Source organism: Falco punctatus (genome assembly GCF_963210335.1).
Source record: "Falco punctatus genome assembly, chromosome: 9".
NCBI lineage: Eukaryota > Metazoa > Chordata > Aves > Falconiformes > Falconidae > Falco > Falco punctatus.
The window spans coordinates 38,656,324-38,670,401 of record NC_137589.1 but is presented as its reverse complement, the minus strand read 5'-3'; the positions used below and the strand labels follow the sequence as shown (position 1 = coordinate 38,670,401).

Here is a 14,078-nt window from a genome sequence, read left to right as displayed (position 1 = left end):
AACCTAATTCTCAACTCGATGTCACTTCTGGGGCCCACCACAAGCCAACCAACGGTCATTATATAGCCACAAAAAGGCACCGTTGGCTACTATTACAAACAATGCCCACGAACACAGTGTAATGTCAAGAAATTCTATTTATTAGGGACAAGGTAGAGCAAAGACTGATGCTGAACTCTGCCACAATGGCTGTTTAGACATAAGTCACTCTAGCAGTGGCCATTTGAACAGAGCAGAGGGGAGCTGTTGCCTTGTGTTCCCTGCCCACACTTTGGTTTCTCTCAGCATTCTCCCTTCTCTGAGATTCTCCAGTGACTTGCTATGGGAACTTGTTGCAGTAGCAACTGCACAGGAACACTATGCACTAAGTGAGAGACCAACACAAAGACAACCTACCTTTAATCGGCTCAGAAACGCCTCTGTACAGGTTACACCAAAGATGCACAGGCATATTCAGCCCTTCTTTACATACGCAGAACACACTCTGCTCCCAGGATCTGTCTCCAGCCTGTCTCAACCTCACCTATCCAGTTAAAACCCCCAAACCGCACATCAAAGAGTTAATAAGGGTCTGTAGAGGACCAAGGCATTCCAGCTGTAGCCACAAGCTGCCATAACAGCTCCCTCACAGAACTGACTTGAGCAAGCAGTGACAATTCCCACGAAAAAAGCTCAGCATCAGTTAAAGAGAGAAGTTTCAGGCATAAAGCTTAATTACCTGCCTTAGGATGTGTTTGAACACAGGGTAGCACACAGAACTTGTGCTGAGCCACTTGAGAAATGGGAATTTCATAGAGTGGGAAAGCTTGCTGAGCAACAGCTCCCCAAATTCACAGCTGCAATCCAGCTTGGAAAACAGCGTCACAATTTCATGTAGTCTACTTATAAGTCTTGCATAAAAATTAACTTATGGACAAAAGCCACTTCTGAGCACTTTGTGAAAATGGCTGTTGCTAAGATGAAAGCCAATTTTATCCATCCTTTCACTCAGTTTATAGCAGTTTTATCTACATAAATGAGTCCAGGAGCCTTTAAATACTGCAGCTAGTAGGAATCTCTGAAAACCCTGCCAACTTTTCTCCCAGTAATAAATTTACATTTCCTTCTTGGAAGGTGATTTAGGTGTTTCTTGCATATGACTTAATCAATTCATTTACCTGACTGTACTTCTGTAAGTGAATGCAGATCAGATCAGTGTTTGCTTGGACCGCCTGAACATCAAGAGCCACAAGTGAGCACCCACATCATCCTGTCTCTACTGTGGTGTAACTCCAAAGATCCCACAGCAAAGTTCAGATTGCAATGCTCTCTCTCACAGCTGAGTGAATACCTACCAGAGTGTGGACAGCAGCTACAACCCCCTTATTATAACGGGTCTCAACTTCCTGACTCATGCTGAAAGGAGGGCAACCATATCTGCTTTTAACAGCTAGCCTACAGCTAACCCCAGACACAACCTTTGCAAAAGAACCACAAACAGCCAACATTAAATTGTTGAATATACCGTAAGCAGGGAAAGGAGCCAGATCAAACTCCTTCATCTTTAGGAACTGACCTGAGGCAAAAGGCAACTAGCAAGCAACAGATTACTCACAAATGAACAGAAACTTTTTTTTTTGCCTTGTAAAAAGTAAGATATTCTGATGGAGAAAGACAAGAGTACTGCTCAGACTCCGAGCATACCATCTGCCCAAGCTAAACCCACACTGCTGAATAAGGGAACTCCACATTACAAAATGCATGACAGAGAAGATGGTAATGACAACAGGATTAAATAAGTCTTCTCATATTTCCTGCAGATAGTACTATCGCGCCTAATTAATTGATACTGAGGTCACATAAGCCTTCATCTTCCTCTTGCTTCAAAACATCTGTGCAGCAGCTCTTAAAAAGATCTCACCCACAGACAGGAGGAAGCTTCTCTCTTCATAAATCTAGTTCCCTGTCTGCTGGGAATGGGACTTTTCAGAGGCCCACAAAACACTGTCACCCAATTAGAGAAAAAAAATCCCTGAAGGCCTTTAGGGAAAGAAACGAGTGCTATTTCTGAACTTTTCAAGTGTAGTTAGATGACCTGTCAAGACAGAAGAAGTCTGAGCTCTACCCAAAGCTCCCACATGGACTTTCTAACTTTTTACTTCCAGTTAGCATGACTTATTCTTCAATTCCAGCAGATTTAGGTATTTCAACGGCAGCAATTAAAAAACTTAAGTAAATTAGAAAATAACAACAATAAGAAAGTCAAGCTCATTTTACAGAGTCCTGCAAAGAAAACAAGGGTAGCTTATCCCCCCACTTTCAAAACGCATCAAAATATTAGGAATTGCTACTATCCACAGAGGCTATAAATGCTTTGCATCTAAATTAACACTGTTTCTTTCTGGACATCTTTTTAGAGGGTCTCATTACCTGGGATCACAGCTTAAACTCAAAGCAGAACCCAGTGTCACTGAGAGCCCTGCACTCACTGCGGGCCACCTAGGATTTCCTTCTCTTCAGCTGTTAACTGAAGTGGATCCAGCAGCTTCAGCCCTTGAGACAGAGAAGAATGAGCAGAGCAAGCCTTTTCCTCCTTGATACTAGCTCCGGGAATAAGTGGATGTGTAGGTCACACACCATTAAGGAGAACCCTTCTCTCAGGCATTTCATGTACGTGAAATCTGGGCCACAGGAGATCTTCTTACCCAAGCACTTCTGCAGCTTCATTACAAGTGACAACATTTGCAGTCTAAAAATGAATCTAAAACTGCTGTTTTAGAAAAATGAAAACCCTGACTATTTCAGAATTGTGTGAATAGATCGAAAATGGTTCACACCAGCAGAAAGCCCAAGAAAACGTGAAGTCTCATACAGTCAGGCAGAAGCTCTGCTGTTGTGCCACGGTTCCTCAAACTGTTATTTCAGAACCGGCCTCAGAAAAGAATGTATAATTTTTAAGTCCTGTAATAGCACAATCCTGGAACAATGGAGAAAAATAGTGTCCCTTTAAGGCCAAACTACCAGAAATGCGGTAAAGAGAAATTGCTGTAGCCACAAGAAGTCCTGACATATTGGCACAGGTCCACCTGAAAGCAAGAATCGAGGAAAAAACGTTCTGAAGTTGCTGAGGGTTGTCTCTTAACTGTAGCTTGATTTCACATCCTTTAATTTTATTTTTTTTAAATCACCATACAGCTGGTTAAAAACGCTGCCTTCATTTCACAGAAGAATGTATGCATGAACGCGCACTGTGAATGCTGGGATTATCGTTTCATGGCGGTTTTCATTCCAATTAGGAGGTTATTGTAACATGACCCAGAATGTAAGTATTGGTATCCACCATCAGTAAATGGCCAGATGAAATTAATACACTTCCATTTCATTCATCATCGCCTATAACCCATACAGCAGACTTGCACTTGAAAGTAACTGTAGTCAGGTGTAATAAAAAATATATCCGACTCACACATTCAATGACTGCCCTTTTTAAAAGAGAAAAGAGAAATGGCAAAGAGGGCAAAGAAAGCAAACAATCCCATAAACCAAAAGCACTTGCAAATAGAGGTTTTCCACCCAAATGGAAATGAACACAGATAAGACTGCATCACCTAGATGTGCTGAGCCAAGACAATCATCTTCCAAAAAGCACTGATTTGCATGCCGAGATTTGCATTTTCAGTAAGTGCACTACGTAATGCAGTTGGGTGGGAGCCAGGCTACCAGTTATTAAGCTTAAAAGGATGAAAACCACTTCTGAGACTCCAAGGAAGGCTCTAATAGCTAGATGCTTCAGACCCATTTTTGATGAGTCAAAGTAATACAATACCCGAGGAGCTCCTGTCCCTATTCTCACCAATATTACTACCTGTCCTCTGTCCCTGCCTCAGGTCTAAAGGAATCACTGCTACCTCGTAAGAGTTCTTGACTCCTGGTTTCAGATGGGAAAGCTAACAAATGCCAGACAGAATTTTCCAAAAATAATCTGATAACAAAATATCATGAGAGGATTGTGGCAGCTGACTTCATTACTGGTTTGTACCAGACTACAGCGCCATGTGCTCCTCTCTGAACAAATTACTTACTACTTCACACCAGTCACCAGCCACAGCGAAGCGACCACCGCTATTCCATGATAAATTGAGAATGTCTCCTCCCCTCCTACTCAACCCCGAAATGGTTAAAATATCCCCCGACTCGCTCACACAAGACAAAACCAAGGAAGGGATGGGAACAGTGAGAACTTACCTGAAAAATTTCGAGACACGAGCATCGTTGTGAGGATTGCACCCTGTGGGGAAGAGAAAGCAAGGGTAACAGGCAGTGTCACTCACTTCAGAAAGGAGCTGGGCTGACCCGCGCAGAGCACAGCGTGCCAGCTGCCAAAGCAGCGGCATCCCAGTTCCACCCTGCAAAGTGGTAGCGCATCCAGGATTCCCACATGTGGCTGCTGGACCTGACACAGGACCACTCGGAGTCCTGCCCTTCTGGAGTGGCAGCTAAAGACCTGCAGGGTATGCCAGGGAATCTGAAATGGCACCAGGAGTTAGAGCTGCTTCCCAGCTCCCCAGCAGCAGAGAGCTGCTCGCGCACAGGCCAGAGGCTTGGCCCGGGCTGCAGGCAACCGATACACTATTACTGGGAGGCTGAGAGGGATCAGAACTAAAACCCCCAGGATTTAAGAATTAGTTGCTCCATTTCGACTCTCTTGCAGAAACTAGAAGGGGTGATAAGGTAGCAGAAGAGGCATGGGAAACTTACAGCTTTGGAGAACGAAACTACCCAGCTCCTCAACACGCTGCTTTAGTACCCGTGTGCAGGACCACGTAAGGTACCTCACTAACATTAGTGAGCTAATCATAAAAAAATATTGTTCTTAAGGAAACATTAACCTCAAATTCAGATCATTAAAAAACAAACTTAAGGCAAACTAAGAAACTAACATATACTTACTTTTAGCTTCCTTCTAGCATTGAACTTTCTCAAGCATTCCACAGTCTCCTGCCTGTGCATCATTGAAGCGACAGTGGATCGTTGCTGAAAAACAGGAATGGCAAACCATCAAGAACATCCCCTAACCAAACCCACTCGCACACAACTGTGACATGCAAATGGACATGGCCAAGCTCTCACCACTGCATGGCTGTGAAACACTGCAACCTGTTCACAATTTCAGACTTTCCCAACATAGCAGACATTAAATCAAGGTTGACAGCTACAGGACTGTGCCCAAGAAACAGTATGACTGAGCTGCAGGGGCGTATCAATGCTCCCTGTCTCTCAAGCACACAAATGGATCAGGACCGTAAGAAAACGAAGTCAGATGAACAAGCATACTTGTAGGGGCCTGAGTTAGAGGCGCTACGGAAAAGATCTGAGTTGCATTAGTTACAGCTCTAAGGGGAAATTCCAAGCAGTAAGTGAACACCAGTGAGCAGTAGCCTTCCTGGACATAGCAACTCCCTCAATGCAAGTGCTTGACTAGCAGAGGCCCTGGCACCTTTGCATCAGTTTTACATAACTGTTTTGTTACATTAGAGGTTTTGCATAACCTTTAGCCAGTGATGCACACCTGTCACCCACAGTAGACTGGGATCCCATCAGCTGCAAAAAGACAACTTTCCAGAAGTGTTGCCAGTCATTGAGAGCGCATGAGGAAACCACAGACTAATGCCAAAGTAGCTGTTGCTCTTGCATAGAGCCACAAGCCTTATTTGCCTTGACAAGGACAGTGGGTGAATTACTAACTTGGCAGAGCAGTGCATACAGACCCTCCACCACCTTTCTCCCCCTTGGAAAAAAATCTGTAATACCCAGAAGAACTGTAACCTGTGCTCACATTCAGCTAGCTTCATGGGAAGCCTCTGCTTTGATCCTGTTGTCAAAGCTGGTCACCTGCTACAGTACACATGGCAGTGTGAAGGGAGAACACAGCTAAACTGTCCTCTGACACCTTTGATGGTCACTGTTCATCCAGCCTCTTTGGGAGTGACAGTGATGTCCAGTCATCCAATGTGGGCTTACAAGAGTCAGGACACGTAATTCAGGAGCTCAGTGATGCTAAGAAGCTCAGTGTCCCTGATAAAACTTTTAAGATTTCCTACCACATTTACTTCATAGGAGTAACACATCTCCGGAAAGAAAATGTTATGTTGCATACTGAGAGACTGCCGAGCAAATGGAAACAACAGACCCAGCAGAAGGCAGGTTGGGTGAAAGGCTGAAATGGCTGCGAAGTGAAATTGAACTCCCCATAACTCAGAGAGCAAAAGCCTCTCTTGGGTTGTTCCATATTATGTTGCCACAGGGAGCAAGCTATCGTAATACATACAGCTTTGGTTACAGGCATTGGGACAAAAGTTAAATGTACAGGAACTGCTATTGATTACAAGCATGCATAGAGAAAAAAACCAAAACCAGATGCAAACTCTCAGCTAGCGTGAAGTTTTGACTTCCAAGGAACTTGCATCACTTTACAGCAGACACCACACTCCTGTTACACAGATGTTCACATAAGTAAGTTTAAATTACTAATTCTCAAGAACAAAGGAGCAAAGGAACACACTAGACATATCCTAGAAAGCAGAAGTATGCTATGGTATTACAAGAGCATCTGGTTAGACTTAGGTAGAACTAAGGATATAAGTACACCATTGCTGCCCTCCCCATGCCCGCTCCTAGCTGCATTCTGGGATTTCCTTGTCAACTTTGCAAAAGATGAAAAATGTGTGGGGTCCAGCAAGTCAGCAACTACACACACACAAGAGCAAAAGGATATTGCACTGATTTCAAGTTTCCAGCCAGTTAAGCTGCAGCACAGCAGAAATGTTCCAACATTGCAAAGATGCAATGCCATGAACTGAAGTAGAGATAAAGAACAAAATAATCCTAAAATATTTTGTCTGATGCCAAGCTCCAACTGACATTTTAGGATTATATCGATTTGAAGAGGAGATGTGGGGAAAAGCAGAAACTACGGACATTTACAAAACTTCTAAATAAGTGATCTTTTTTTTCCTTACGGTGGCAATTAAAGCACCACAGCATGACCAAGGCGGCTTATCGAAGGCCAGCCTCCAAAAAAAAAAATAATCACAATTTGAAATATTTAAAATATTCTTGGTTCCTCTGCAGGTAAGTCTTCTTGACACGGGAGTTCGGGGTACACCACAAATCAATCTGTGATAGAGGGAAAAACACTTACACAGACCCATGGATGTTTGAGAGCCTGGTCAGCTGTGATGCGCTTTGCTGGGTTTATCGTCAGCATCTGGTTGATCAAATTCTTTGCTTCGGGAGTCACAGTGTCCCACTCAGGTGATGGGAACTGAAAGAGGAAGAAGGAACAGATGAAGAATTTAAAATTTCTACTAGCAGAAAAGATTCTCCCTCTTTACACAGCTGAATTCCAGCTTTTGCCCTTTTGGTACAAGGGCTAACACATTTGCAAAAAAACATCAATTTTTGTCAAAAACCATACTGAACAAAAATTGTACAGAATCCAGCAAACGAATGGTACCAACCAGCAGGACACACCTGTACCATTCACCAGATACAGGGACGAAGATTAACAGTTTAAAAGCTTTTAGGAATCATACAGAACTTTGGACTTCTTTCACAGTTAACAGTCAAAAAAGTAGTCACAGATCTTTTTAACCAAGTTCTGACATGAAAAACACAAGCACTGCCTTTTTCACCCCACCTTGCTCTTTCTCTAGCATGCTAAAAAGCCGTAACAGCATATGCAATATCACAAACACTTAACTACAGCAAAAGCTCATGAAAGCTGAAACCACTAACAGAGAACATCAGAACATCCCATCAGGTATACTTTCCCCACCATAAAGCACAATACTCTGGAACAATACCAGTCACTTTGGTGTAGCAACCCACCAGTAAGTCGTTAGCAGGCATCCACCATACCAGAAATCATTACTTGGGGAGCAAGAGAGATGTAATAGTGGGTGGGAATACAGAAGCATGGAAACAAAGTAAAGACTCTCTTTCAGCTGCTGATCGTCCATGAAGGGTAACTGCTCTCTCCTATAATTCCAGTAATGATAAAGATATTTACACCATCCTCCAGATGCTTGCATGTGGTCTAGATGACAGCATGCTGAGATTGAATGCAGTACGTCTCACTCTTATGAAGCTACTGTACAAACACAGGTGAACTCAAGAACACAAATAAATGCGCTGTTGGATCAAGTGCCCTGTCCTTAAGGGAGGGGAAAGACTGATCCACCCCGAGAACATTTTCTTACGGGACTGCAGTATTTTGAAAAAGTTTATCCCATCTCTTTTCTCCTGCATTTTGTGCTTTGCTCACTTGGGTCATAACAATACACCCACCATATCTTATTTGCATATAATCTCATTTCTGCATTCTCAGGCGTCAGCAAAGCATTACACAATTTGTTTGGCGAACGCCACAAGAGACTACTAAAAAATTACGATACTGCGCTTTCCAACCAGGACGCTTGCCCCCACCCGACCTCGGAGGTGTATTCACGGCAACACCTTGCCAAGCCCCTACCCAACAGCACAAAGCCCAGTGCACAGCCAGCACCTCCTCGATGGTCAGGAGAGGACAACAGACCAGTGCAGCGCACACAGACCCCTCGAGGAGGCGGGTAAGGACACCAGGGACAAGGTACGCCAGGAAAACGAGTGGTTTTCTACCAGGCAAAACAGGGGAGGAATCTACTGGAACTTGCTCATTATCGGTAAGGATTCAAAAACAACAGGTAGGGAGGAGGCATCAGGCGCTTCACTCCTCATGACTTACAGGAACAGTTAAGACATTTAAACCTTGAAGTGCTTTGAAAATCCCCATTGATACAATTAGTGCAAAACCACTTCAAATAAGAACAGGCAACACAAAAACAAGGGGGGCAGGAAGGCAAGAGAACACAAGTCCATTTCAGGCTATCAAGTACAAAGACATCACTTTCCTTTCACTCAGGAAGCCACTGCGCCAGGACAGGGGTTAGGCAGACCTTTGTGCTCATCAGTACAGCTGTTCTTGTGGTCTCAGGCACAGAAGATGGGAGGTAAATGGGGGGTCCAGAAGAACCCTTAACTTTTTTTTTCCTGTCCTTTTTTTTTTTTTTTTTTTTTAGTACAAACCACAAGACAGCCTCCAAAATGAACTCCCCAACTTCTTCTTGATATTCATGCCCACGGGCTTTGAGCTAGGATTTCCAGGAGTTTACTCTTCCCCCCTGAACCTCTCCTTACATGGACGAATTTATGTCAAAAATTCAAGCTGCGTTATCCAAACCACATTTTACACCACCTTTGTTCTCCAGTACTGACCTCCTTGCTATTCCTCTCCTTCAAGCACTTTCTACACCTTAGTTTTGCCATGCTCAGAGAACTGTTCCATGAACTGCTTGGCTCTTTACCAGAGCCTCCAACCCACCACGCTGATGCCCACCACAAAGCCACCCGCCATTCAATCTCACTGGTCTCCACGCTTTCCACAGCTGGAAGAAATTCCACTGTGGCACTGAGGAGACCAGAGGCCACAACTTAGGCTATTATTCTGCAGGATACTTCCCAAAACTTTTAATTCAGCCTTGATAAAGACAAGCCCCTTCATTCTACCTTCCCTCTGCTCCCCTGAAAGACCTAACATTGGCTATGTCTGCAGCACTTTGTGACAGTTGCACTAGATGACACCATTTCCCACCACCAGCATTTCCAGCTCTGCAATTCCCTAATGACCAGCAACGTCTTGGTGCCCACTGCGATGCTTTCCATATATCCTTTCAGTAGCCCCAAACAAGGCTGTATCCCAGGCAGCGAAGACAACGAGGTGTATGAATGCGCCAAACATCACTTTGCACAGTAGCTTGAGGCCTGCTGCTGGACACCAAGTAAGATAGTGCCATGTTTTGGATGGCTTCTACACCCATGCAGGTACTCAGCAAGAAAGTGCCCTTACGTCATAGGCTCCGGCTTTGATCTGCTGATAGAGTTTGTGCTGATCTTCATCCCAAAAGGGAGGGTACCCCACTAGTAATATGTACAGAATCACTCCTGGGAGGGAGAGACACAGATACACTATGGTTAGGCTAATACGCCAATTATTCCTTCAGCCCCTCTTCCTTCCCTCTTGACAGTCCCCAAGGCAATGACTGCTCTATATCTTCATTTGCCACCATATTTAGCCTTCTGAGGTAGAAAAAGACACTAAAAACCTCGCCTCTGCTGAACCTCACCCTGGCACTTCATGTCCAGCTCTTAACGCCAGCTGCCAGGAGCTAGAACGAGGTGCAGGGTGTCCTTCTACCCTCCTCCAGCTATCGTGGCTGGTGAGCCACAACTCCCAGCTGCTCTCAGAATAAAATGAAGCCACATTCCCTGGGGTTGCTGGGCAGCAAGGGGCTTTGTAGGAAGGACTACGGGTTTAGATGCTTACTGTGCATGGTCTTGGGGCCAAAATGACGCTGAAAAAGCTAACACTCCTGGCCTGCAGAGAACCATTTAGTCCATGTCAGGCAACACTGATACCACATGTTTTTAAACGTATCAGTCCCAGCTACACTTACACTTCATTTTTTCTGTTTAAAAAAAATCAGCTCTCTTCAGTATTTCATCTTCTACATAGCGTATGTAGTATTGCTACAGTTATCCCAACAACTGACGCTGCAAAGCATAGACAGGTCCTATGTCTTGAGTCTCAAACATCTGATAGACAGCCTGAGGAAAGGATTAGGAGCCAGAATCAGATGAGTTCAGGCTCCAACACTAACTCCATCTACACAAGGTGCTTATCCTCAAGTGTGCCTTCATCTCTCCACCCAGTAAGAAGGAGCACCGTGCACCCTCCCAGCAACCGGTTACAAGAAATTGCTCTTCTACGTGAAACAGTGTTGTTTAAATATAAAACATCTTGACAGAATCTTACCACATGCCCATATATCCACTGGTTTTCCATAAGGATCTTTTCTTAAGACTTCGGGAGAGAGGTAGCCTGGAGTGCCAGCAAACCCTGCCAGGAAATGGATGACATGAAGTGCTTACAGTACCCAAGCAGAAGAGATCTTGCCGTATCACAAAATCCTCTAGTGCTAACCAACAAATTCCAAAACCCATTTCCCACCCTTCATTTCGTATTCACCAGAGCTACCTCTCGGTAAACCAACAGAAAGAGGAAGGAAAAAAAAAAAAAAAAAAAAAAAAGAAAAGAAAATCAGACGGGATCGAGTGTCTAGGCATTACAAGAAAAACAGAAAAGAAAGAGGGACTGTGTCTCCCGGCTGGGCACAAACTCATATGCCAGGCCTTGTATCACTGTTACATATAATGGCTTGGATTTTGAAAACGCAAGACACATACGGGACACATCCGATTGCCAAATGGCATGGGGCAGGCCAGGAAAAGCAGCCATCTCTCCAGAATCTTCACAGCACTGCAGAGTCTCAGAGCTGATGTTTAACCTGTGAGAAGGTCTCATTTCTAAATCTGTTTTAGCTAAACAAAGAGAAGGCCAGACCCAAATACGCCTGAGGAAGGCCAGGTCAAACGCATTTCTGTAAAATGACCAAACAAAATTCCAGATGTCTACACTCCTGAGCATTAGGGAAATTCAGAACAGGGTCTAAACTTAGCAGCTGCATTCACCTCTGACACTAGCATCTACTGTAAACTGAAAAGAAAAAATACAAAAATACACAGCCAATTTTTTTGTCTTTATCCTGCTCTTTCCTCTGTTGCACCTAGGCTCGTGCCCAAGTACACAGAGACTGAGGTGCTTGGAAAGGAAGCAGCAATGCCAAATGCACACAAGCGTACTGGCAGAGCTGAGAAAATGTACTCGGGGAGGGTGCAACTCAACCAGCCACCAGGAAAGGGGGGAACAGAAGCGGGAGAGCTCAAACAGTCTTACCAAACCAGGCCTGCTGCTCTCCCTGGACTTCTATAGCCAGTCCGAAGTCAGCCAGTTTGACAGCAGCACCCTTACATTTACTTGCCAGTAGTAAATTCTCAGGCTGGGGAGAAGAAAGAAAAAAAAGGGGTGAGAATGAAAGACTGACATCCTTCGTTAAAACCTCCTACCTCAGTATTCACATACATCATTGAATTCAATCTGCCGACTGAATTTAAGAGGAACGTACTAAAGCCGTTCAGGTGAAGACAGAGCAACAGCAACACATGGCCTTGACCTAGAGTGGCAGAAAATGCTCAAGTCTAACACAAATCCTCTGCGGGAGCCAGCCGCCCCCAGCCCAGCCCATACATTACGTGCTGACACCAGAGGGCACTGGCAGTACGCTTCCTGCAGCACCGAACCCAAAATTTGTTTCTGTCATCCCCGCAGAGAGTAATAGGGGGGGAGGGCAGGAGGGGGGAAGATGCAGTAGATAGATTCTGCAGTGATGTTTCTCCCCATGAACATTACACAGTCCCCAAGGCACTGGAAAAGTAAATACGATGCTAATAAGGGCTGCCAAATACAGCGCTGTAATGTGGGAAGGCATCATCTGGATAGGCAGTAGCTTTCATTCCTTACAGAAAAAGCCTCAGCCTCAAATTGGCATAAGCAGCACAGTGGTGAGCATTCTTGTAAGCTGTTTTTTCATGCTACATATTTGCAGCAGTGTAAAATCTGCTGTCTTGCTGCTACCACCGTCACCCATACAACAAGCGGCCATGTCACTTCCCCCACGTACCAGGAAAGGCAGACAGACTTTTGCCCCTCACATTTCCACCTCTCCTGAATCTCACTTGAATCATAGTTCTTTTGTGTTCCAGCAGAGGACTTCAGCAGAAGGCTTAACACAACTCCAAAACCTGAACTGAGACCAGCAGCTTCCTTTGAAGCGCCAGAGCAGCTAGTGACATGGGGCCCTTGAAACCCCAAAGCCTTTAAGGTGGTGGCTATTACAGCTCTGTAGGAAACTCAACTTGTAGACAGGCAGGACAGTCATTGTTCATCCTACCCCCTTCTGATCATCTGCGCAATTTTTATCAGCTTGATTTTTTAACTGAGCAAGATGGAAGCCTGGAAATCCAGAAACAGGAGCTCATCTCAGTTCCACAAATCCGATGAAGGTCTTTTCTGCAGCCTGCTCATGAGTTTCATCCCACAACAACCCTCTATCCCTGTTCTGCCTGACAGGAACAAGGTGTTTTGCTCCTTCACCTGCCTTAAAGCACTGGGGATGTGCCTTGCTTCTGCTTTGAAGGAAGGGAGAACGGCCTTGCCCATCACAGTCCTTGCCATGAGCAGCATGGAAGGAGGGGGAACTGGGTCTCAATACATTTGGATGCCACTGGCTTTTAACTACATGGGAAGTGGAAAAGATTGCATTAATCAAGCTAATCTGATGAAAAATCACCAGTGCAAACAAGTCACTAAAGCAGAAGACCAATGAAGTCTTCTGAAAACCCCTCCCAACTTCAGATCACACCTGGGCTTGGCTTGACTAACAAACAGTGAAATTTAGGCCAGGCTTGTGCTGGCTAAGCACTATTTGCTTCTAAAATCTAGCTAAAAACACCTTAAGGCTAATGATGCTTATCCATATGCATGTTTGCCAACATATGGGTTGTCTCAGGTTTCACATACTTTTTGGTAAGGATGTGAATGTATTCCCTAATTTCTTACAGTCCCTATGGGCAGCTCAACATTTGAAGTTCTTTAAGAGCATGTCAGCCAAAAGACAGGCTTATGAGAGGGAGGTACAAAAGACAAAACTTCTCTTGAAGCAAGCTCTGCAGTTATTACACACTGACCCTGAAGGCCAAGCTTTTGGCAAGGAGCTAAATATTAAAAAAAGAGCATGGGATCTTTTATTGCTAGAAGGAATGGCTACTCCTCAGGCCTGTATAGTTTCAGAGCAAGCAACAGAAGAAACACCAACTGCAGTGGGGAGTGCCTAGCAGCTGGTCAGTTCCAAACAAGTTCACAGCTTTCGCACAAACAAAACTCGGGAAGCAAAACAGATAATATCTGAATACAGGATGCAAAGGAAATCTTCAACCATCTGTACTGGAAAATTGCCGATTTTCACAGAGGCCCTAATTTTGGGCAGTAGTGCCTCTTGGAGGCTGACTTCTTGAGAACAGGTGTCAGCTCTAATCCAGAGCAG

At 44.5% G+C, this 14,078-nt stretch overlaps 1 protein-coding gene across 2 annotated transcripts in view; it reads right to left on the bottom strand.

The window, feature by feature from the left end:
* The window catches only part of CAMK2G (calcium/calmodulin dependent protein kinase II gamma), a 164,893-nt gene that overhangs the window by 32,550 nt on the left and 118,265 nt on the right, over positions 1-14,078 (bottom strand). For both annotated transcript variants that reach the window (XM_080401228.1, XM_080401229.1), the window contains exons 6-11: positions 11,873-11,975; positions 10,892-10,975; positions 9,926-10,020; positions 7,181-7,303; positions 4,930-5,013; positions 4,225-4,267 (exon numbers count right to left, since the gene is read on the bottom strand). In XM_080401228.1, the coding sequence (XP_080257354.1) occupies positions 4,225-4,267; positions 4,930-5,013; positions 7,181-7,303; positions 9,926-10,020; positions 10,892-10,975; positions 11,873-11,975 (532 nt within the window). The remainder of the gene's footprint in view (positions 1-4,224; positions 4,268-4,929; positions 5,014-7,180; positions 7,304-9,925; positions 10,021-10,891; positions 10,976-11,872; positions 11,976-14,078) is intronic.